Below are 25,895 nucleotides of genomic sequence, written 5' to 3' on the forward strand. Positions count from 1 at the left end.
AATTTATATTTTTAAATAGGCTCTTTCATGATAAATTGACCACATATATGAAGCTAAACAACTAAATTCTATCCAAACGATTTTTTAAAAGTAAATTATGTGCCCCAAAAAAGAAGTTTGAGAGCGTTTTAAAACCGAAAGTAAAAAGTTGATACGGGCACGGACGCGCACGGACACGCACATGCGTGCGTTAATTTACGACCCGGACATAAACAACATGAACATAAACAGAAGGGAAAATACGGATTTCAGACAGAGGACTGTGTTTCAATGAAGGAAAACACCCCAGCATCATTATATAGTGGCTGATAGAGGGGAGAAAATGCAAAAAATATATATATACATATTTTTTAAATTTAGGCTTAATGTTCCCTACAATGCCTTTAAGGTGTCATTTGATTAGTCTCTTCTGGTGTGACGTCATGGGAAGTCAGTTCAGAGAAGAGAGCAGGCAGCCAGTACTGTGGTTCTCCGGCAGCTTGAGAGTCCAGCCAAGCCAACCCCTCTTTCAGCAGGTGTCCCAGGACATGGGAAGCCCGTTCTCTCTCCCATTTTAGATTGTATGTGATCTCACTCACTGTAACGTACCCCTTCTTCTCAGCCAGCTGTAGAGCTACAGTGTGATCCATATTGAGCTCGGCTGGGACAGACTGCACCAGATATGAGCCTCCGACAGGGATTATCTCAAAGCTGTTGCCCAAGACTTTCAGCTTCTTTATGGCTCTCACCAAGTCGTCTTGGCTGACGTCCTGAACATATTTCCCCCTGCCCTTCAGAACTCTGTGATGGAGTTCATTCAGTGTAATGAGGCCTCCAGTTCTGTGTTTCAGGGCGAGGCACACTTCAATGATCTGCACACCCAGCTCATAGTAGAAGTCTCCAACACCAAGCATTTCTGACCAAAAGCCTTTGCCGGAGGCAAGTGGATCGACCCCAATGGTGGCACACATTTCCTGAAATTGGACCCGAAACTGTGAGCTCTTGCGGATCTCTTGTTTATGCTTGCTGGCAAATTCCTCCAGGTGAGACTTGAAGGTTTCCAGCTGTTTCGACATCTGAACAATTTGATCCTCAGCAAGAACAGTTCCTCTTTCCTTATACTTGGCCTCTGCTAGTTGCTTTTTGGCAATAGCCCCTGCACCAACACCTCTCCGATGCATCTGTTACTGTTGTCTGGTTACACACAATAATAGACAGGGGCGTTCAGTGGAGGGCAAATCTCAGCTAAGAGGCACACCCCAAATAATACTTGCACTGTGGTGCGTATGTGAAAGTCATCCTACACTGTAGGTGTAAAATGAGTCATCCTACACTGTAGGTGTAAAATGAACAAACCAAGCAATTGAAAACAAACAGCTCAATGAGGACAATCATTTTGGAAAGGAAGTCCTTCGTGAGCCCTTAAAAAGATTGTTTGTGATGTAGTGTGATGTCACTAGCCATGCCCATATGTGTCAACTCTTTTAACATGCCCGTTGCCATGACGATTAATTGTTGATTTGCTTGCCAGGAAGTGTCCGTCCCCCTTTTCTCAGATCAGGTGAGTGCGGTAAATTAATGAAAATGGCTATACCAACTCCAAACAGCCCCAAAGACACAATGCCAGCATATTTGACCCCACTGATTCCAAAAACAAATATTAAAGGAGGTGGACTGTTTTTCGGCAATACAGATTTGCTTGCCAGGAAGTGTCCGCCCCCCTTTTCTCAGACCAGGTGAGTGCGGTAAATTAATGAAAATGTCTATGCCAACTCCAAACAGCCCCAAAGACCCGATGCCAGCACTATATGACCCCACTGATTCCGAAAACAGAATGCAGAGTCGATGCTTCATATCCATATGAGTAAAATCGCCAGGGTGGTGTGTTTTTTTTTGGAACACAGTTCTTATATGAAGCGATCTAAGATTCCCCAATGAGGATATCAACACAAAAAGTAAAGCCACGAACCTGCGAAAAAGCGCCCTCTACTGGCAGTGACGTCAGGACTTCGGTGCTATATAGTGCTTTAATCTTTTAATAAAAAACGTTTTGTTTTAACCCAAAAAATATCTCTTACCGTACCTTTAACACGGGGTCATGAAATTAAATATGTAACTAAAAGCTATATGTGACTGACAATACAAACACACTCTAATAATAGTTTACTGTGTGATGTGAACTAAATTGTGCCATGTCTACGTTTCCCCAGGAGGGGGTGTACTGCCACTATGAGAGTATTTTGTTCACACTGAGAATTCACCCAAAGAATTCAGAAATGATGTTGGCCAATATATTTATATACAGCAGCTCTGTGAAAAAAAATGTTTTGTCTCCGCCAGGCCGTAGGCATACATGGGGACACGTTTTTCACCCTGTCCTGTTTTGCATATATGTTTTGCACCCTGTCCGTCCGTCCGTCCGTCCGTCCGTCCGTCCGTGTGTGTGTGTGTGTGTGTGTGTGTGCGTCTGTAACAGCTAATCTCCAGCACCGGTGGCTTGATCGCAGCAAAACTGTGCACACACACTCCCTGGATGCCAGAGCAGAACCTCTGCTCCAAATTTCTCACATGGGCATGGCATAGCGCCATCAGGAGGCCGATTTAAAAAAAAAAAAATGACAGTACTCCTAGTCTCCTACACACACATATGCACAGACAGGCCTTCTGATCTTGTACAGTGCAAAAAGGACAGGGGGTCTTCAACAACCATGCATATAATGTCATGGGTTAGGGTTTAAAGCCTGACACATACTGTACATCAGGACATGTTGTAGTGGCCTGCCATGTGCCCATCAACAACCAGTCGATCTACAGAGCAGGGCAACAGATCGACTTATATATCCCGAGGGGCTTTTTGGTTGATCGTGGGAGCAATTTGAAAACCCAGACAAAAACATCCATTCATATCATCAGCCCACGTTGTCCAGGTCAGATTTGCTGGGCTGAATATGAACAACAACAAATCATATAGCAGCATGAACTGACAAAGGAATGACCCTGGCAGCATCTCAATGGTCCAGGTGTGTTACCTGTTTATTACTAGGCTACTACTACTATTTTTCAATCACAACTAATGAGATGAGACAGCAATGGGTTTTGGAACAGACGCAATGAGACAAAAGATTGTTACTGTTGAGTGGAAACCTTGTACAGTATGTCCAATGTTTATCATTTAAAAAACGTGAGAATAGCCGATCAACAAGCTCACAATGCCTCGCGACGCGAGATGTTGTGAGCTTGTAGATCTGCTATTTTCACCTTGTGTGACGAAGTAGGGCATATTCATTTACAGAAAGAAAGAAAAAGTTGAAATAGTGACGATATAAGTTATTATTTTTTACATCATGTCGAATATGAAATGTACTGTATTTGTCTCAAAAACAATGTATGGTGAAAAAAGGGAACTTGCAAAGACACTTCAGGACAAAATAAATTACAAATTATTTGACAAGACTTCTCCAGATGAGAAAAAGGAAGAAGAAACTGGATCAAGTGCTGTCATCAGTTTTTTTGAGTCTCATAAGCAACAACTGAGCAGCAATGGCAAAGAAAGGGAACTTGGATAGACACTTTCGGACAAACCACAGATGATTGTGGTTAGTCTTGTCTAGACTTTTCCAGCCGACAGTGAACTGAGAAAACAATAAGGAACTGAAATCTCAGCCATACTGTACACTGCCAGACCAGAATTAGGTACCACCTAAAGTGGCAACATTTCTTTGGCACCGGTTTGTTTGTATTGCATGACACAACTAGAACAGTGCGTGAGGTTTGGACAACATTTGTAGGATCAGTAGCAAAAGAATAGTTTTGAAGACAATGCAAAATGGTGGAAAATCCTGACAGGCAGAATGGGGAGTTGCGTCATGATCCAAGGAATCCAGGAAAAATCTAGAAAAGTGTGAAGCGAAATTTGGAAGGCAGTCACCACAGAGATAATATGTATACATTTGCGTGAGTAATCGACAGCATCTGTAGGAGTAGTGACAAAAAGTGTGTTTAGAAGAAAACGCAAAATGTCCGAAAGGTTCGTCAGGCAGAAATGGCAGTGGAGTTGTATCATGATCCAAGGAATCCAGGGGAAAAAAGTTTGTCTGTACGATCTACAGTTCATAGGCCAAAATGTGAAGCGCCCTGTTATAGTGCCACAATGAGGCTGATTTGAAAACGTTGGGGCAGAGGTTCTTCTTTGGCCTACTGGGACTGTGTGTGCAAAGTTTCATGGCCATACAGTAGGTATTTGGTGCCAGAGATTAGCTGTTCACAGACGGATATACAGATGGACGTACGGATGGGGCGAAAACATAGTCTCCGGCCATCGGCCATCTGGCTGTCCGGCCTGGAGGAGACAATGAAGCAATTCACATCCAATCATGCTCTGTGGCATGTATACAAATGCTAAGCAGACCCTTGATTTTGGATCAAGAGGGCAAGAAAAAAACATCTTACTATGACAAATTGTCCGTTAATGGAGCACAAATGACAGGGGCTTCAATCACAAAGACTGATCAACTGGCTAGTGTTTCAATAGGTGATTAATAGTGATCAACACTTATTAAAGTGACATCTGCATTTCCAGGTGTAGAAAAGACACTAGAAGTAGGAAATTATGGTCAAAAGTGCACATTCGATATACGGAAAAACAGAAGTACTACTTCCTCAGGTGTCTGAAAATGTCAATGCAGGAAGTGCTCAGACCGTGTCATCCATAAAAGTCCATTGACAACTACATGAAGAAGGATGTTAGGGTTGCAGTGTATAAACCCCTCATTACAAAGACAAGTGCAGATTTGAGAGTTCAGCGGGGTACTGTTCTACACAGACATTGAAAAATGTGATATGAGACATCCTTCACCATATTCTCCACAAGAGAACGGTACATGCCTGAATTAATTGACTACAACAGTGAGAGTGTTCAGCGGCCCTATTATGCTGTCACTGCAAATGAATACAAAGTTATTATGAGCAAAGTTATTATATATATCCTGTTGAGAGTAGTACAGTATCTTCCAGCATGACAATGCACAGGGCACAACGGTTCACTGAATGGTTTGAAAAAATATACTGAATGCTATGACCCTCACCATATTTAAAACCAATTGAACATCTATATGGGAGATATGGGACTAACAACATGTTACACAGTGCTCTCCATCACTATCAGCTAGACACCAAATGAGGGACTATGTTTTGTTAGAATGGTGTTCCATTCCCAGAGACTTGTGCAATCATTGCAAAGGTGCACTGATGCTGTTCTTTTCTTGTGGCTCGTGAGGTCCCTGCATCTTACAAAGATCATGTATGCTGTTTTTTTCCTTTACATTATGATCCATCCATCCCTCTGTTAATACTGATGAATGGTAAAGAAATGGTAAATGGTGCATTTATATAGCGCTTTTATCCAAAGCGCTTTACATAGATTGTGCATTACATTCACCCATTCACACACACATTCATACACCAATGGCGGCGGAAACCATAAGGCACCAACCTGCTCATCGGGAGCAATTAGGGGTTCAGCGTCTTGCTCAAGGACACTTTGACACTAACTCTGGGGGAGCCCGCGATCGAACTGGAAACCTCGCGGCTTCCATCCGGTGATCCGGCCACTCTACCGGCCACTCTACCCCTGAGCCACTGCCGCCCAGTGACCTTCTTTATAAAGACTGCTTGCAAATGACACACTGCTTATGTGTCTCATTTCCTGAAAATGAAAACAAAAAAAAACAAACGCTTACAAAATAAACTGACCAATGAATTCACAGAGCTCCAGAGAAATGCAAAGAAAGCATTTTGTAGCCTATCAGTAATCATTACTTCCCATTCCAAGTGTGAACATTTCCATAACATAGTAAAATTTGGAGTGTTCATTTAACTATGAAATTGTACGAATGGGTACATTTTCACACTCTAGGAGTTAAATTAACACTCTGGGTTTTCCAGTGTAGCATGATAAAAGTGAACCTGAAACTCCCTTTCAAGGACAAGGGACCACAATCCACTTGATTACAGCAAGGTATGTTTAGACTCATTTTTCTTATTTGCAGCAATATATTTAACAAAGAGGCATCAATAATACTGTTGTACTCTGGGAAGGAGATTCCAGTACAAGACAAAGTTTAGATGTACAGAGATGAGAGTAAGAATATAGAAACGATTTACTAAGTTAGACAGAAAAACAAGATGGTGAACTTCATCTTTTTAATGAGGGAGCAGAGTTACCTTAATTGAAAAAGTGTAAATTAGATTATTGTGCGAAACCAAATTTTCCAACAGCTGTTAACTAGTATAATAATGTATACAAACTCATCTATCAAAATATGTGTTATAGGCCCAGAACAGAAGCTAGAACCTGTCCAGGTTAAATATGATTCCTTGCTTTACAGAATAGCAAATTACATTGGTTATTGCTTTGTTTGTCCTATAATTAGGATAAATAATCCCTGAAATGTCTAATCTTTAACCTAAATGTAGAGGGTAGAAGGAGAGATTTAAGGGGTAATTTAATTACCAAATAAATTTGCTTTTAATACAGACACTGGTGCTAGAAAAACTGGGTGTTTAATGTGTGTGTGTCGGGTCAAATCAAAAACTTTTCAAACAACACTCAGATCATATTAGTGTGTCAGTGTGACATCATCATGGATGACAGCAAATAATAATGTTAGGACAAAAGAACACAATAATTTGAACAGCTACAGTGTATTATTGGGAGTTGCTGTCATCCATGATATAAGATCCTTAACTTTCTTTAGACGTGTGATTCACGATGCATTGACAATGTTATGTTCTCAGATTGGTATCACTGATGAATTGCGAAGACATTTCTATAATCTTTGTCAAAATCGCCAGAGCAAAATCAAAATCATATTCAATAATTATTGTGACCGCCAGAGTCATTTTTATTGTTTCAGCATGCACATCTTGGTTGCTGTTCTGCTTTTGACCGTTCCTGTTCTCGGTCAGATGTTCTCTGACTTAAATGAACAATGGGAAGATTGGAAATCCAAGTATCAGAAGAATTACCAGGATCAGGTAAGATATTAAGTACTTTCCATTTGTTCATTTTGTCTCTCACATGCACACTCTTACACAGGTGAAATTTGGGCTCCATGAATTAAAACAAATCAAACCTATATAAAATAATATATATATATACCATGTCATCTTTGAAGGACCCAATCATACTCGAAACATTTCACCTCCATTTCACATCCACCCGAGTGTGAGGTGACGGTGAGAGCAAAATAGCCACTGTATAAACATGTTCACTTCCAGTGCCATGTAGAGAGCAACACACACATGCATGCATGCACTCAGGCACGCACACACGCATGCACACTAATCAGTCGGTGGGCTTGTTTCAGGATGAGATGGTCTACAGGAGAATGGTTTGGGAGAAGAACTTAAAGCTGATACTGAAACACAACCAGGAGGCCTCCGCAGGGCTGCACACCTTCACCATGGGACTCAACCACTTGGCTGACATGGTATGTCTGTCCTCACGCACAACAGCAAGGATGCATTCATACTCTCATACCTAGGTTTCATCAATATTTTCAGCTACAGACCGGCCCTAAACAGAGTGTTTCTTAAAATTGCTATGATTACATTCGTCACCGCACTGTGGTTGTATTTCGTATGACACACTTATTCATTCATCTGACAATGTATACAGTAGAATGCTATGTTCTGCTATCATATAGATAGTAAAGCACAAAACATACTTTTAACTCAGATATAACACATACAACATATATTTGTGGAACCCTTTTTTTATCTATCAAGACAACTGAGGAGTTCAACACAAAGATGTATGGTTTCATGCCGGAGGACGATATTGATTCAAAAAATGTGACCTTCAAGCAAGCCAGTGGCTTGCACTTGCCTCGTAGAATGGACTGGAGGGAGAGAGGCAGGGTCAGCCGTGTCCGAAAACAGGTACACCGCAGTGTGAGATAAGGGGATAAACTATTGAGCTACACTGTAAAATTCATTTGACTCATTGAGTCAAATGAGTGTAAACAATGTGTATATGTTGCAGTGTATTAGTGACTACTCTCTGAGACAGTGATTCTCAACTGTTTTTCACCAGGACTGAAATGCTACATTTCACATGAAGTCAGAAGCAAAGATATTTAATAACACAACATAACTCATTTTGTCTACGACCTTGCCAATATATACTGCAATCCACTTTTTTTGTCCCAGGATACTGGTAGAGAAACACTGCTCTAAAAGGTAGTGTAATTTGACGTGATGGTTCAGAAATGTCTCTCTTTCTCTTCCTCTTTTGTGTAAACAAACACATGAAATCTAAAGGGAGAATGTGGGTCATGTTGGGCATTCGCCGCTGTGGGGGCCCTTGAGGGCCAAATGAAGAGAAAAACGGGTAGACTCATCCCCCTAAGTCCCCAAAACCTGATTGACTGCAGCACCAAGGATGGAAATCTCGGTTGTCAAGGTGGATGGGTATACAAAGCCTTCCACTACATCAGCCGCAATGAAGGCATTGACTCTGAGTGCTCCTACCCCTATGAACACAAGGTTATTTTTTTATTTATTTTTATTGTTAACAAACAATTGTGTTGAGCTTAAAGGACCACTTCACTCTTTTTCAACCTATCTTCATGTAATTGGTCTTCATTAAATGCTCATTATAAGATGGCACTATTTCTGTCTAGAGGAGGACTGTTGCCAGTTCAGAAGCCTGCCTACCAGTGACATCATTAGGTTTGGTGATTTCAAAGTCATAAAATGTTTTTGGGGGAAATCCCATCGATGATGTCATTTGTAGGCAGGTTTCTGAACTGTCCATAGCCCACCAATTCTTCATAGAAGAAACAACACTACAATACTGGGAATGTCTTACAATTGTATTCCTTTGGATGTAAAATTACAAAATGAAAAAGAAGTTTAAGATAGGCTAATGCTGCCAAACTTGAGGGTATTATATGGCACTCATAGGAAAGTTGTACAAAACTTTCAATCTGAAAAACCTAAATACTTAACTATATAAGATAAATAAGCCTAAAAAAATATATACAGTATGATATGTCACTTTTGATAGCGATAAAGTAATTTTTATGTAATTCTGAGTAAAGTGTGTGTGTGATTAATCTAATTTGTCACTGCTATGTCACTTAAGCTTAAGAAAGGGGAATGTCGCTATAACAAGAAGGGAAATGCTGGACACTGCTTTGGACACCAATTCCTTCCCCGCGGCGAAGAGATTTCTTTGAAGTATGCTGTTGCAAGATTGGGGCCAGTAGCTGTGAGCATTTATGGCAATCTGACAAGTTTTAAGCATTATCAAGGAGGTAAGTTCGAGACACATGCAACACAACAACAATAATAATAATAACTAGAAAAAGTGCTCGTCGGAGCACAGATCTCCGCCAGGTCAGGTACGTTATTGTGGCCTCCTGGTGGCGCTATAATAGGCCAATGTGAAAAGGGTGCCATTTATTCTTAGGCCTTCCACGGCATTCGGACACTGCATTCATGATTTGAGTCATTTTGTTTCAAAAATGTGTTTCGCTAAATTAGACCTGCTGGTGACGCTATAACAGGCCAATGTGAAAAGGGTGGCATTTCTTCTTCGGCCTAGTGGGAATGTGCGTTTAAATTTTCATGGAAATCGCACGCTGCGTTCATGATTTGAGACATTCTGTTCAAAACGGACCGGACTTTGGAAGCCAACCTTAGCCAATGAGGATGGAATATGGAAAATCGGACAGATCCGTGTTGATCACATGACTATAGAGATACTGTGTACCTGCATGACGTTTGGATAAAATCTGTAGGAGTAATGTAAAAAAAAATGGGTTTTGCACAAATCGGCCTCCTGGTGGCGCTATAACAGGCCCGTGTGAAGAATTTGGGACAGAGGTTCTGAATTGGCATCCAGGGAGTGTGTGTCCACAGTTGGCTGTTCACAGACGGACGGACGGACAGACACACACGGACGGACACACGGACACACGGACGGACGGACGGACAGGGGGTAAAACATCTCGCCATGCCTTTCGGCCTGGCGGAGACAATAATTAATAAAGCTGAAGGAATATTTACTAAAAAATAAAAGGAAAAAAAGAAGAAATGAAAAGAAATCATGTGTCATGGTCCCTGCCAGTGTCCTGTGTGTGTCTATGTATTTGTCTGTCTGTCTGTGTTTGGGCATGTGTGGGCGTAGGCTTCCTGGCTTCCCAGATTGACGCACCTGGCTCTGGTCATCTCATCTCACTCACCTGCCTGCCATCTGCTCATCAACCTCCACTCTATAAAAGCCCTGGTCTTCTGCTGACGCGCTGCCAGATCGTTTTCACAGTCTCCGTGCGGTAACGCTTCTAGCCTGTTACTCCTAGTATTCAGAGTGCATTCTAGCTTATTTGAGTTAGTGTTTTTGCTCCCTGTGTTTTTGGTTTTTGACTCACGCCTGTTTTCCTCTTCTTCAGTTGCCTGCCTGCTTGCCTGCCTACCTGCCCTCCTGTTTGCCTTCAGCTCAGCCTGCCTACAACCTTCACTCCAGAGGACTACACCTACCCCCCCCCGTTCCTCTTTGTTGAATAAAAACCCTTGGACTATCTTTAAGTGTCGTGTCTGCATTTGGGTCTGCCAGTTTTGCAAATCGTGACAGAACGATCTGGCCAGAATGGACCCAGCAGACTTCGACAAGATTAAGGAAGCTGTAGGCATCCAGGGACAGCGTCTGGGAAAACACCAACAACATCTTCAGACTCTGCATGACGAGGTGACTAGGATTTCCACTCAACTGGCTGCCATCAGCGCTGCACCTCCGCAGCCTCCACAACCAGAGCCACCTCAACCACTTGGATTTGCCCCTCCCGCAGCACCGGTTGTCCGAGCAGCCGAGCCTCGTATTCCCCCTCCTGCAAAGTATTCTGGCAACGCGAACACCTGCCGTGAGTTCCTAACCCAAGTTCAGCTCACTTTTAATGCTCAGCCATTCCGGTTTGCCGAAGAGGCGGCCAAAATAGCCTTTATTGCCAATCTTCTGGAGGTCCCCCCCTCAGTTACTTCAACGCCCTGCATGAGCAGGGTTCCCCCACAGTTCAGTCTTTCGCCCTTTTTGCCGGCGAGCTCAAGCGGATCTATGACCATCCCATTCGTGGACCACAGGCCGGTCAGCAGCTTTTGAGACTCCGGCAAGGCAGACGTTCTGTGAGAGAGTTCGCCAGCGAGTTCCGTTCCCTCGCCGTCGAGTCTGGTTGGAATGACCAGGCGCTGCTCGCCGCTTTCCAGAGTGGGCTCAACCGAGTCATTGGCAGAGAGATCGCCCTGAGGGAGGTGCAGCTTTCCTTAGACGAGGCCATTATCACCGCCATCAAGATCTCTGACCAGATGGCCCAGTGGCAAGTGGAACCCCTTCCCCCAAGGTCCACAGCGTCCTCTGTGGGGGGAAACAGTGGATTTCTGCCGGAGGAACCCAGACGGCCCGTACTTCAAGCCTTGTCCCCCGGTCCCCCAGGTGAAGAGCCCATGCAACTAGGTCGCCTCTCTTCTGACGAGCGCCTTCGGCGGATTCAATCGAGGTTGTGCATCTACTGTGGGCAACAGGGCCATTTCCGTGCCTCCTGCCCCTTGCGACCAAAAGAGGAGGCTCACCAGTAGCAGTGGGGATTCTGGTGAGCCCAGCAGTCTCTTCCCCTGATTCCCGGTGTCGTATGCAGTTTTCTGCCACTCTTCGGTGGCACTCTCAGTCCTTGTCGTTGCTTGCCCTGGTTGATTCGGGGGCAGATGAAAACTTTATTGACTCAACTGTTGCCTCCCAGGCAGGCATATCCCTCGAGCCTCTTCCCTCGCCCCTGCGAGCCAATGCCCTCACTGGTCGCCTTCTTGCTCAAGTATCCCATCGCACCGTGCTTGTTCATCTCATTGTTTCTGGTAACCACCATGAACACATCCAGTTCCATGTCATATCCTCACCTCTTGCGCCCATTGTCCTTGGCCAACCCTGGTTAAGGCTCCACAACCCCCATATTGACTGGGCGGCAGGCAAGGTAGTGGGCTGGAGCTCCTACTGCCTCTCTACCTGTCTGCGCTCTGCCCGCTCTCCGTCTGAGAGCACCTGCTCCCCAGCCATCTATGAGCCTCCTGATCTGTCTAGAATTCCTACTGTTTACCATGACCTCGGTGAGGTATTCAGCAAACAGCGTGCTCTGTCACTCCCACCTCACCGGCCCTATGACTGTGCCATCCACCTGATGTCTGGAGCCCCACTCCCTTCTAGTCGACTGTACAATGTGTCCCGTCCTGAGAGAGAGAGCATGGAGAGGTACATTCATGAATCCCTGGCAGCGGGCCTCATCCGCCCTTCATCCTCCCCGGTGGGGGCCGGCTTCTTCTTTGTGGGTAAGAAGGATGGATCTCTCCGTCCCTGCATTGATTATCGTGGATTAAATGATGTCACTATTCACAACAAGTATCCATTACCGCTAATTGCCTCTGCTTTTGAGCCCCTTCAGGGAGCTACTATTTTCTCCAAGCTAGATTTACGTAATGCTTATCATTTAATTCGCATCAAGGCAGGAGATGAATGGAAAACTGCTTTCAAGACCCCCCTTGGTCATTTTGAATATCTTGTCATGCCCTTTGGGTTAACTAATGCACCAGCCGTTTTCCAAGCCCTTGTAAATGATGTCCTCCGTGATCTGCTAAATCGCTGTGTGTTTGTTTACCTAGATGACATCCTGATCTTTTCCCGCAACAAAGAGGAGCACGTTGAGCACGTCAGGCAGGTGCTTCAGCGTCTCCTGGAGAACAGACTCTACTGCAAGGCTGAGAAGTGTGAGTTCCATGTCACCTCAACTACATTCCTTGGGTTTATCATCGAGAGTGGCCGGATGAAAGCAGACCCTGCGAAGGTGCAAGCAGTGGAGGAATGGCCTCAACCCACTACATTGAAGGATCTTCAGCGTTTTTTGGGTTTTGCCAACTTCTACCGCCGTTTTATCAGAAACTACAGCCGTGTAGCTGCACCCCTTACCAAGCTGACATCTACGTCCATTCGCTTTGCTTGGACTGCAGAGGCGGAGGCTGCCTTCAAGGAGCTGAAGAGGCGTTTCACCACGGCCCCTGTCCTCATTCACCCCGATCCTTCGCGTCAGTTCACTGTGGAGGTGGACGCCTCAGACTCCGGGGTGGGGGCCGTCCTGTCCCAGCGTTCAGCCGATGACCAGAAACTCCATCCCTGTGCATTCTTCTCCTATCGCCTGGACCCTGCTGAGCGCAACTACGACGTGGGGAACCGGGAACTGCTTGCAGTCAAGATGGCTTTGGAGGAGTGGAGACATTGGCTAGAGGGGGCAGAACACCCATTTGTTGTATGGACAGATCACAAGAACCTCGCCTACATTCAATCTGCCAAGAGACTCAACTCCCGCCAAGCCCGGTGGGCGCTGTTCTTTGGCCGGTTCCGGTTCACCTTAACCTACCGTCCAGGCTCCCGCAATGTCAAACCTGATGCCCTGTCACGGCAATACTCCCCTGAGGGTTCCTCCAGTCCCGAGCCCATCCTTCCCTCGTCCTGTGTGGTGGCAGCAGTGACGTGGGAGATCGAGTCGCTGGTTCGTAGGGCTCAGCAGGATCAACCAGATCCAGGTATTGGCCCTGCTAACCGACTTTTTGTGCCTGAATCTGTCCGCTCTGAGGTTCTCCTCTGGGCTCACACGTCTCGCTTTGCATGCCACCCAGGAATCAGCCGCACCCTGTCCCTCCTCAAGCGGCACTTCTGGTGGCCTACCATGACCGCCGATACACGGGCCTTTGTTTCCGCCTGCTCTGCATGTGCTCGAGGAAAGTCATCGAACCAGCCGCCTGCTGGTCTGCTCCGTCCCTTGCCAGTTCCTAGTCGCCCCTGGTCCCACTTGGCCCTAGACTTTGTTACTGGGCTCCCTCTGTCCCAAGGTAATACAGTTATACTCACCATTGTGGACAGATTTTCAAAAGCAGTTCATTTCGTGGCTCTCCCCAAGCTACCCTCAGCCCTTGAGACAGCTGACCTAATGGTGCACCATGTGTTCCGGCTCCATGGGATACCTGTGGACATCGTCTCTGACAGAGGACCCCAGTTCATCTCCCAGGTGTGGAAGGCCTTCTGTCGTGCCCTTGGGGCCTCTGTAAGCTTGTCATCTGGTTACCATCCTCAGACTAACGGGCAAACAGAACGGGCCAACCAGGATCTGGAAGTGGCCCTCCGGTGTGTCGCTGCCAAGAATCCCTCTGCCTGGAGCACCCACCTGGTGTGGATTGAATATGCCCACAATTCCCTGCCTTGCACTGCCACAGGTCTGTCACCGTTTGAGGGTTCCCTGGGTTACCAACCGCCACTGTTTCCAGCTGAAGAGGCCGACATTGCTGTTCCTTCAGTCCAGAAGCACCTGCGGCGTTGTCGAAAGGTGTGGAAGGATATGCGGGCCGCCCTGCTTGGCTCAGTGGACCGTAATCGGCGCTTTGCTGACCGCCATCGAACTCCAGCACCACTGTACCAGCCAGGCCAACGTGTGTGGCTGTCTTCCAAGGACCTCCCCCTGAAGACTGACTCCAGGAAGCTCTCGCCCCGTTTTGTTGGTCCTTATGAGATCCTCTCCATCGTCAACCCTACTGCGGTCAAGCTCAAGTTACCCCCTCACATGAAGATCCATCCCACCTTCCACGTCTCCCGGCTGAAACCAGTTGTGACCAGCCCACTTTCTCCTCCAGATGTGGCCCCCCCGCCCCCCCGTGTCATTGATGACCACCCAGCCTACACCGTCCGGCGGCTGCTGGACGTACGTCGCCGGGGTAGGGGGTTCCAGTATCTTGTGGATTGGGCAGGTTACGGGCCTGAGGAGCGATGCTGGGTGCCGCGTCGCTTCATACTGGATCCGTCCCTCATCTCAGATTTCCGCCGTGGGCACCCTGACAAGCCTGGTGGATCGCCTGGGGGCGTTCCTTAAGGGGGGGGCACTGTCATGGTCCCTGCCAGTGTCCTGTGTGTGTCTATGTATTTGTCTGTCTGTCTGTGTTTGGGCATGTGTGGGCGTAGGCTTCCTGGCTTCCCAGATTGACGCACCTGGCTCTGGTCATCTCATCTCACTCACCTGCCTGCCATCTGCTCATCAACCTCCACTCTATAAAAGCCCTGGTCTTCTGCTGACGCGCTGCCAGATCGTTTTCACAGTCTCCGTGCGGTAACGCTTCTAGCCTGTTACTCCTAGTATTCAGAGTGCATTCTAGCTTATTTGAGTTAGTGTTTTTGCTCCCTGTGTTTTTGGTTTTTGACTCACGCCTGTTTTCCTCTTCTTCAGTTGCCTGCCTGCTTGCCTGCCTACCTGCCCTCCTGTTTGCCTTCAGCTCAGCCTGCCTACAACCTTCACTCCAGAGGACTACACCTACCCCCCCCCCGTTCCTCTTTGTTGAATAAAAACCCTTGGACTATCTTTAAGTGTCGTGTCTGCATTTGGGTCTGCCAGTTTTGCAAATCGTGACATCATGCCTGCATTTCATGCTGCATTTGCAGTATCACGCAGTATGCAGTATCTCGTCTTTGTTTTAATTGAATAGAATAGATTGAATTGATTTTTGTATTGTTATAGAACAACTATGTTTTAGACAACTACTATAAACATATTGTTTATTTCCCATCATTCGATTAGCCACATTAAATCGTCATGGTTACTAAAGAGGTGAGCGACCTATCGGGCTAAGTATTTGGGCATAAAGATAAACCTGGGATTACATATTTAGCTCATTGTGACCTCATCACGATTATTTGACTTGATTTGATTTATTTAGTACAAATTGGAAAAACAATACAAAAAACAGTACACAACATATAGATAGGAAAAGTGCCAGGAGTAAACAAGAAGCCTAAAGGGCTTATATGAGGCCTCTATAACACAATAAAAAACATTAGTAGAACATGATTTGCAAACAAGAATTAGCCAACAAAGTTGGCACGCATATACATGTTAAGCAAAATACATGTTACTTACACACATGTATTTTGAACAGACCAGGACTTCATTTTCATTTTCAACATTTTAAGATGCTACCACAGCATTCTGCAACAATTGATTTCAATCAATCAATCAATCAATCAATCAATCAATCAAAAACCTGCCAAACTGGAGTGAATTGGAGTTGATTGGTTAAAAATTCTGAAAATCATAATTTCCATCTGAAACTCTTCAAAAGCAAACTTTAACCGCTACAGTACAATTTCCCAGACAAATTAAGGTACAGTGTGACACCATCATAAAGTTACTCACTTACTGTAAAGTACAACCCCAGAACAGAATGGGCACATGAGCTATAATAGTAGCTGTAGCGAACATTCAGGGCATACTTGCCAGCATTAGCCATAAATGGATTAGCCATAAATTACCCATAAATTGTTTAAACTGTGAGGTTTAACAACAACCAGCCGATTATCTGTCTTTAATAGTAGCATTGCCATCAATGGTTAATGCTACTGCCCGAATTTAAATAAGAAGCAACAGTGGTAGTTCATTTTCAGTGTCCAATTATGGATACAAGATTTTAGTGGCATTGTGTTTTCACCTCTTTGTTTATACACCACCTTTGTTAACATCAGTTGCATTTCAAACCATTTTAGGTGTATATGATGTAAAAGACTGCCTCTCCAACCAAACAAATCATGCTGTACTAGTGGTGGGCTATGGTACAGCCAGAGATAAAGAGTACTGGCTCGTGAAAAACAGGTAAATAATTTATCTTAAAGGGGTATTTCACTTTAAAACACTTGGGGCCATTTTAACATCTACTATGCCTTTTGTGTGCACCACAAACATTTTTTAAGTTACTTGATTCAATATTTAGATATTTGCTATTCGATCAGACATGTCCCCTCCTATATAAGCTCATTCAAATTCAAACTCCATCTTGGCCACATTAGACTCATTGAAACATTCCAAAGGCTGCACAGATAAAGCCTATAGGGTTTAAATATGGTTTTAATAGGGTCCTGCTCAGGTCCTTGGCTGTGCTCTGGATCAAAAGAGATTAAAATAATATACTGTCACATAGAGGCCAGAGCCTTAAAAGAACCAGTGGAATTTTAATATCAGTTCTGTACTAGTTCACTGACAAATGGCTAACCATTATTGAAAAGAAAATGTGAATGCAGTATGTTTTCCATGTCAATCTGATAAGGTATTTATAATAAACATTCAAACTGAGTGTTCTGTTTCCAGCTGGGGGACTGCATGGGGTGAAGAAGGATACATTCGAATGGCCATGAACAAGAATCTGTGTGGCATTGCCAACCGCGCAGTCTACCCTATAGTGTGAAGTTGGATGACTGTCAACCCTGATTGTACGTACAGTATGGATACGTACAGAGATTCCCTGCAAGACAAATATGCAACCAATGCAATTTTTCTTATGATTAGGACAATGTATTATCTTTCATATATTAATGTGCTACATTAAACACCTTAATCATAGAATTGTGACTACATGCCAGTAAGGTCAACACGTTGGAAAGTTTTCTATCTTCTCTAAACATGCTGACATGATGTGTGAAAGGCGTGTGCTTTACTTGAGCACTGTGGTTTTAACACCTTTGTATAATTAGAAGAGACTAAGCGATGGGACCAAAGTTACCCTATGTGCCCTGGCATTGTGGTCAGCTTAGTTTGCAGAAGCTGCTCGCATTACTTAGAAAAGCCGAGAAAAGCCTCCCTTGATTCATGTGAACTTAAATATGTAAAATAAAGGACAGTTGTGTTTTGATAGTGTGTAAGATTTAAGCTAAATTCCTAATGAACAGCACAGTGGCCTTGCGGTTAGAGTGTCCACCCTGAGATTGGGAGGCCAGGGTTTGATCCGCGGCCACGTCACATCAACGACTCTAAAAATGGGACCCAAAGTATAGCACCTTTATTGAAAGGATAACCCCTTGATACCTCCCTGCTTGGCACTCAGCATCAAGGGTTGGATTGGGGGTAAGTTCCTGCGACATACTAGTGTCATGTCCAGGGGTTGTACTTGTACATCAAGCTGCCTATCTGCCTCATGGCTTGGCAAGGCTTACTTTACTTAGAACGACGTGGCTCCCATGTGGATTTCATTTTGGACTTCATGTGGCCAGTCTATGATGTCAGGTATCTATGACGTATGATTCCATATTGGATGAGGTTCACGGAAATCACACGCTGTGTTCATGATTTGGGGCAATACAAAACAATCCTGCAAACTTTTGGAAGGAAAGTTTAAAGGTGAGCTATCATTGATTCATAGCATCATATGCTTTGGATCAGAACATGGGCAAGACAGAACTTGGGGATGAACTTGTAGACCTGCTATTTTTGGCACGTGACACCATCATACAACAAAGTAAATCAAGCCGTCGGTGTCCGCGACCTGGTTGGACGGGCCCATTAAGTTATGCACTTATTTCTAAGGACTTCTTCTAAAAAAATGTAAAAGCATTGTTGCACACTGGTGTAAGCGCTTTTTGGTGCACGGCTGCAAGCGCTTTTTGGATTGATATTATGTCTGAAATAACTTTAATAGAATCACAAATTTCTTTATGCTGCAGAATGTTCATTCAAATGTTCATTCATAATGCATAGGATAAAACCACGGTAGTAACTCTGGGAAGAGATACCATTAATCGTTAATCTTATAACTAAAGTACCAGGTGGACATAATGGAGGAAGGTGCCTCAGGCCTCCATCTACTCTGTTGGCAGACTTGCCACTATTCCATCATAGACACAATTGCCCTGAAGGAAGTCTCCAAAGAAAAACAGGTGCTGCACCTGTGCTCTTTTAATGCACGGACTCCTCCAGGATCAATAAAGGTTTATCTTATCTAATGGTGAAGTGGTGGTATATGAAGGTAAATGGCAAATGGCAGCACAGGCAGCTGTCAATCAGTGACTGTCAACAGTCTGGCTGCCGAGTGAGAATCTTCCTCTCTCTGCTCTTTGGATACCTAAATAAAATTATGTAGAGTGTACATGGAAAAACAAGACAGCAGAAAAAAATGTGTGATATGTTTTCTTTTCTTTTCCAGAAGCGATTATTTTACAATGGTCTCAATAATTCAGAAATAATGTTTGTTCATGAGCTGCTACAGCCGGCTCCATCCACTGCAATGTATTTCACTAAACTTCCGGTGCAAGTTTTCCCACCCTGGGGATATCTAGACTAGAGAACGGACGGAATGTATGTCCTTTCCTTTCAAAAGCTTCCTTGGTTTCCATGGAGCTTCAGAGAATATCTGCTGACGTGGCGTATGCTGGGAAATTGAGTTTTATTGGCTCATGTTCACTAACCCAGTGGTTCTCAGCCTTTTCAGGCCGTGACCCCCCAAAATAATCATATTTGAACTGGGGACCCCTCCAAAATAATCATATTTGAACTGGGGACCCCTCTTTGAACTGGGGACCCCCCACACTGATCCACACTTGGAATGCAGAGTTGAGAGTTGAGTCAATTTAGTTTGACTCGGTTCCACAGATAGATATTGTGAAAATAGCAGATCTACAAGCTCACAACGCCTCGCAATGTGAGGCGTTGTGCCGATTACAAACACAATAACAGCCACTTCATGCAGAGGCTCTGGCTTAGAGGCCCCCTGAGCTCTTGGGCCCCTGGGCCTGGTAGAGCTGTCCAATAATTCAGTGACTTTAATAATTGACAACTCCAAAGGCCAAGTGACCTTGCACCTAAAATGATGAAATTACAGGCCTGCTCCGCAACATAGCCTATCTATCAGTTGCTTGTGTTCAAGTGGATCACAGCAGTCTGGGTACAATAATCTAAAGAAAATGTTCAGAAAACTTTGCATTCTTTGAATTACAAGGGAAGTCTGGACAGACCAGAGTATAACGACATTTGGTTACTGTGCACAGTATGTTTGAAATTAGATTCACACAAAAAGAAAACCACAACGAAAAAGGGTGTTATCAGGAAACAATACTTCCCCTAGCTTGGGTGAACATTTTCTACATACGGTAGTAAAATTCTGAGAGTTCAATTTTGCACACTACAGAGTGACCAGAACTAACGGACATCACAGTCATGGTGTGATGATGACCATCCATGGGCAGAGAAATGCAAAGAAAGCAGTTAAACATTACTTCCCCTTGTGAGTGTGAAAAAAGTTCAACAATTTTTTTGCGGTGTAGCATGATAAAAGTGAGCTTTGAGCTCCCTTTCCAGGACAAGGGACCACAACCAATTTGACGACCACAACCAATTTGATTACAGCCAGGTATGTTCTTTTCTCCACCTATTATCAAATTACTAGAATGTATTACAACAGAATTATAATAAACTATGATCCATGCAACAATGTCTGTGTCCAGCAATTATTAAGCATTATGATACTTGACATTATGAATATTTAGCGAGTACTTAATTATACAGTTTTATAAGCAGATTATAATATTAAGTATTAAATAGAATTTCGATTTATTTAACATATCATTAAACTAAATGCTGAAATAAGGGGTAGATGGTGAGTTAGAAGGGATTATTCTGCTGCTGGTCTTCAAAATTGTCAAAGCATAATTATTTAATCATTATTGTGACCACCAGTGTCATTTGCATTGTTTCAGCATGCACATCTTGGTTGCTGTCCTGCTTTTGACAGTTCCCGTTCTCGGTCAGTTGTTCTCTGACTTAAATGAACAATGGGAAGATTGGAAAACGGAGCATCAGAAGATTTACCAGGATCAGGTAAAATATTGAATACTTTACTCATTTTTCTCCCCCCCGTCACATGCACACTCACACACAGGTGAAACCTGGGAAGTGTGAATTAAAACAAAGCATGCTATGGTATATAAAATCAAATAAAATATATGTACCATGCCATCATTGAGGGCCAATTATACAAAAGTTTAATTTAGTTGAAGTTTCTTAGTGTTTTGAAATAAACCTGGGAAGTTAGGCTATTTCTCAGTAGAATTTGCACATGCCACACACACACACACACACACACACACACACACACACACACACACACACACACACACACACACACACACACACACACACACACACACACACACACACACACACACACACACACACACACACACACACACACACACACTAATAAGTCAGTGTGCTTGTTTCAGGATGAGATGGTCTACAGGAGAATGGTTTGGGAGAAGAACTTGAAGCTGATACTGAAACACAACCAGGAGGCCTCAGCAGGACTGCACACCTTCACCATGGGACTCAACCAGCTGGCTGACATGGTATGTCTGTCCCCACTCTACCCCACCCCGGGTGTTTTTGCAATTTCATCAAATTGCAATGATGAAATTTGTCACCACATTTGGTGATATTTAAGATGGCACATTCCATTCATTTGATAATTACAATTATAATTATTTTCTGCTACATTACACACTTGATTCATCCAGATTAGTTTAGTATGGACATTGTTTTAATCGCTATCATATAGCTTACACTTAAACCCAAAATATACTTTAAATGTGAAAGTGTCAGAGTGCACAGAAAAAGAGTAAATAACTCATAATTGGGTCAGTAAAAAAAGATCAGGTCTAAAACTAAGCTTTCTTACACACTGCATATATTTATATACATTTTGTCTATCAAGACAACCGAGGAGATCAACACACAACTGAATGGTGTGAAGATGGACAACGACATTCCTTTTGACGTGACTTTGAACGTGACCTTTAAGCAAACAGGGCCAACACCTCAGGCTGTGAATTGGACGGAGAGAGGCAGGGTCAGCCCAGTCCGAAACCAGGTACACCACAGTGTGAGATAAGGGGATAAGCATTGAGCAACACTGTAAACTCCTCCAAGTTCTTTTTTGACTTGAGTGTAAACAATGTGTATATTTTGCACTGTATTATTAGTGACTCTCTCAGGCAGCGATTCTCAATCTCAACTGGTTTTGCACCAGGACCCAAATGCTGCATTTCACTTGAAGTCAGGATCAAACATATTTAATAAGACAACATAACTCATTTTGTCAATGACCAGGCCAAGATCCACTGCGATCCAATTTTTAGCATGATGGTTCTAAAATGTCTCTCTTTCTCTGTTTTTAGAACACAAACACAATTCCAAATGGAGTGTGTGGGTCATGTTGGGCATTCGCCGCTCTAGGGGCCCTTGAGGGCCAAATGAAGAGACACACAGGTATCCTCATCCCCCTAAGTCCCCAAAACCTGATTGACTGCAGCTTCAAAGATGGAAACAATGGCTGCAAGGGTGGAAATATCTGCAAAGCCTTCAACTACATCAAACGCAACAAAGGCATTGACTCAGAAATATTTTACCCCTATGAATACAAGGTTATCTTCTTTCTTTTTTATTATTAGAAATAATTTTGTTGAGCTTAACATAAGCAAAGTGTAGCCATGTTACAAAAAACAGAAAAAGAAAAATGGAGACATCTGCACTCTTAAATTAACTCAAGATATTATGGTATCCTAGGACGAGTGGTAATCATAATTCCATCCCGAGTCGACCGCAGCTAAAAACCAGAGTCTATGGAACTTGCTCTAGATTGCGTATGTTTTTAGTTTTTTGGGTGAGATCTAACGCTCTTATGGACAGAAAACACTTCGCAGTGTTTATGTTGGATGCGCCTCTCCGGAAGTCTCGCAAGACAAGATTTCACCCGCGATGTCATCCACGTCACTTTTTCAACACTACGGTGGCCCATTTGGGCCATAATCTTTTAAAATAGACCAGTCCCATAGGCTCAGGTTTTTAGCTGTGGTCGACTCGGGATGGAGTTATGATTTTTTTCTACTGTACTACTCGTCCTAGGATATCATATCTTATAAAAGGTAAGAAAAATGTTGGGCGGAATTCTCCTTTAACTGTGGCTTCAAGATAAATTAAAAAATACATATTTGCTTCTTTACTTTAAAGAATATGTACAGTATGATATGCCACTTCCGATGCCAATGAAGTAATTACAATGTGATCTGAGGAGAATGTGAGTGTTAATCTCTTTTTGATCACTTGCCTAAGGATGGGGAATGCCGCTATTCCAAGTATGCAAGGGCTGCATACTGCTATGGATACCAGTTCCTTCCACGTGGCATTGAGAACACTTTGATGCATAGTGTTGCAGCAGTGGGGCCAGTAGCTGTAAGCATTGATGCCAACCTGACATCTTTTCACCACTACAAAGGAGGTAAGTTTGAGACATACTGCATCTAACATGACTGTACACAAGTACTGTGTGTGCACTCAGTAAATAGAATCAGAATCACATTTTATTGTTGTGAGAATATGATACTGTCAGGGACAAAGCGTGATATGTGATGTTTAGAAGATTATAGTTGCACTGTGTTTACACCTCATTCTTCCTAATACACCACCTTTGCTAACCATCAGGTGCATATTGAACCATATTGATCTTTCAGGTGTATATTATGATGTAAAATGCAACTCTGAGGAAACAAGTCATGCTGTACTAGTGGTGGGCTATGGTGCAGCCAACGGACAAGACTACTGGCTCGTGAAAAACAGGTGAATAAGTCATCTTAATGCTAAAACATTTAGAGTTAGATTCCAGCATTCCAAATCCTGTACAGAAAAAGCCAGGTCACCTTTTGTCAATAGTCTCTCTAGACTTTAGAATAAACAATGGAGCCCTTCTCAGATCCTTGGCTATGTTATTCATGGATCATTAGAGATTAAAATATCTAAGTTAGAAGCCTCAGAGCCTTAAAAGAACCAGTGTAATTTTAGTATCAGTTCTGAAACTAGTCCTAACCATTAGTCAGTGGAGAGAAACCGAACATGAATGTAGCATGTTTTCAATGCCAAGTCTAGTCAGGTATTTATAAACATTTAAACTGAGTGTTATGCTTCCAGCTGGGGGACTGGATGGGGTGAAGAAGGGTACGCTCGAATGGCCAGGAACAAGAACAATCTCTGTGGAATTGCAAACTTTGCTATCTACCCCAAGGTTCCTCAAATGGGGGTACGCGGAGGTACAACAGGGGGAACACGAGAGAAAGTGGAAAATTGAAGAATTTATTTTACTGTTTTGGCTAATGATAAAACATTGAAAAACTGTGTGTGAACCTGCTCATATGTAAAATGTTACACCAAATTAAATAAAAACATGACTAGTAAACTGTTATTGAAAAGAAAGCCAGACTTATTTGTACATTATTCGAGTATATTTACATAAAAACTGACTTACTGGAATGTTATGGTCACCGTTTAAAATAGATGTGCTCAGGCGGCACTATGTGCTCCTCTGTGACTCCATTTGTTATTTGTAATGTTATATGTTTAAATGTTTAAAGCTGAGCTATCATTGATTCATAGCACCATATGCTTTGTATCAGAACTTGGGCAAGACAGAACTTGGGGATGAACTTGTAGACCTGCTATTTTTGGTACGTGACACCATCATACAACAAAGTATAAATCAAGCCGTCGGTGTCCGCGACCTGGTTGGACGGGCCCATTAAGTTATGCACTTATTACAAATTCTAAGGACTTCTACTAAAATCTTTAAAAGCATTGTTGCACACTGGTGTAAGCGATTTTTGGTGCACGGCTGCAAGCGCTTTTTGGATTGATATTGTGTCTGAAATAACTTTAATAGAATCACAATTTTCTTCATGCTGCAGAAATTAAACGTTCATTCATTGTCATTATCAGTTCATTCAAACCAAGGTAGTAACTCTGGATAGGGATGCCATTCTAGAATGTATGTTAATCTTATGACTAAACTATCAGGTGGACATATGGAGGAAGGTGCCTCAGGCCTCCGCCAGTTGTCCCATCTGCTCTGTTGCCACTATTCCATCATAGACACAATTGCCCTGAAGGAAGTCTCCAGAGAAGAGCAGGTGCTGAACCTGTGCTCTTTTAAAACAGGGACTGATTGGATCTCTGAATTTCCCTTGAGGATCAATAAAGGTTTATCTTATCCAATGGTGAAGTGGTGGTATATGAAGGTATAAGCTGTATACCCACTTCTTTTTCAGTGGGTACTGTGTATATGCTCACTTCTAGTGTGTGCAACATTCAGTTCACAAATATAAATTGTTCAATATACTAGATTCAGAATATTTTAAACTGTCTCACCACTCCACTGCTTCATTATCAATACCAGCTGCACATCCTTCTATGACTCTTCATCATCTGTTACCGTAAGAGTGGGCAGGGAGGAACAGTGGGCACCTTGACGTTAAATTGGCAATTTTGATAGAACATGCTTGAACATTCAACAATTAAGGCCTAATATTTCTGCTACAAAAAACTTGTACAGCCAGTGGCATAAACAAGTTGAAAGGTAAATTTAAGTCTGATAATAATGTACTGTACGTTCAAATTATGTACTTAACATTACTTAAGACGATTTTCCAAAGTATTATTATTTATTTTTTTACATTTTGGAACAATAGCCAATTTAACAAAGAGGTGCCCACTTTTCCTAGGTGCCCACTCTTCCTGTATCCTTCTCATCTGTGCCTAGTGGTAAATTCAAGAAAACAACATGCATCTATATCGTCCACAGCGACACAAAGGCACAGTGAACACACACACACACACACACACACACACACACACACACACACACACACACACACACACACACACACACACACACACACACACACACACACACACACACACACACACACACACACACACACCATTTCCCACACGTGGCAACCCCTTCTCTCACTCACAGTGCAGCACTCAGCTCTTTCTCACTCAACTTGTCTAGTTTGCTCCACTTGAAATAGCTGTCACAGTGTTATCGTTGTATCGGGTGTTAACTTGCTTGACAAAAGTAGAATGATTGCTCTTCCTCTTTCCATGTCTCAATAACGCATCACATTTGAGGCTATAACACCAAGCCCTACAGAACAGTTAAGACCAAGGGCGTTAACATTCACGATAATGATG

At 43.3% G+C, this 25,895-nt stretch overlaps 2 protein-coding genes across 2 annotated transcripts; one reads left to right on the plus strand and one right to left on the minus strand.

Annotated features, from left to right (window-relative positions):
• Positions 1–383: 383 nt before the first annotated feature.
• Positions 384–1,160, minus strand: LOC311062210 (vacuolar-sorting protein SNF8-like; the record flags this gene model as incomplete). Its single annotated transcript, XM_084081079.1, has 1 exon — positions 384–1,160. The coding sequence occupies one exon, from the start codon at positions 1,158–1,160 to the stop codon at positions 384–386; it is 777 nt and encodes a 258-aa protein (XP_083937205.1).
• Positions 1,161–5,888: 4,728 nt separating this feature from the next.
• On the plus strand, positions 5,889–24,229 carry LOC311061743 (uncharacterized protein). The gene is made up of 16 exons (XM_084080435.1): positions 5,889–5,995; positions 6,894–7,014; positions 7,347–7,469; positions 7,768–7,920; positions 8,302–8,526; positions 9,128–9,299; positions 16,601–16,706; positions 17,199–17,260; positions 20,178–20,229; positions 20,576–20,696; positions 21,101–21,223; positions 21,589–21,744; positions 22,052–22,297; positions 22,986–23,151; positions 23,384–23,489; positions 23,838–24,229. Exons 2-16 carry the CDS (start codon positions 6,895–6,897, stop codon positions 23,992–23,994), a joined length of 2,088 nt encoding a protein of 695 aa, XP_083936561.1. The 5' UTR covers positions 5,889–5,995; position 6,894; the 3' UTR covers positions 23,995–24,229.
• The last annotated feature ends 1,666 nt before the right edge of the window (positions 24,230–25,895 follow it).

The sequence above is a fragment of the Gymnoscopelus microlampas genome (genome assembly GCF_963454915.1).
Source record: "Gymnoscopelus microlampas genome assembly, chromosome: 15".
Classification (NCBI taxonomy): domain Eukaryota; kingdom Metazoa; phylum Chordata; class Actinopteri; order Myctophiformes; family Myctophidae; genus Gymnoscopelus; species Gymnoscopelus microlampas.

What these genes read in the sequence shown, in the direction of transcription:
- LOC311061743 (XM_084080435.1), top strand. Translation starts at nt 6,895, where the DNA reads ATGCACATCTTGGTTGCTGTTCTGCTTTTGACCGTTCCTGTTCTCGGT. An exon ending in AGAAGAATTACCAGGATCAG is followed by an intron (nt 7,015 to 7,346) that starts GTAAGATATTAA and finishes GGCTTGTTTCAG; the next exon opens with GATGAGATGGTCTACAGGAG. An exon ending in CCTACCCCTATGAACACAAG is followed by an intron (nt 8,527 to 9,127) that starts GTTATTTTTTTA and finishes ATGTCACTTAAG; the next exon opens with CTTAAGAAAGGGGAATGTCG.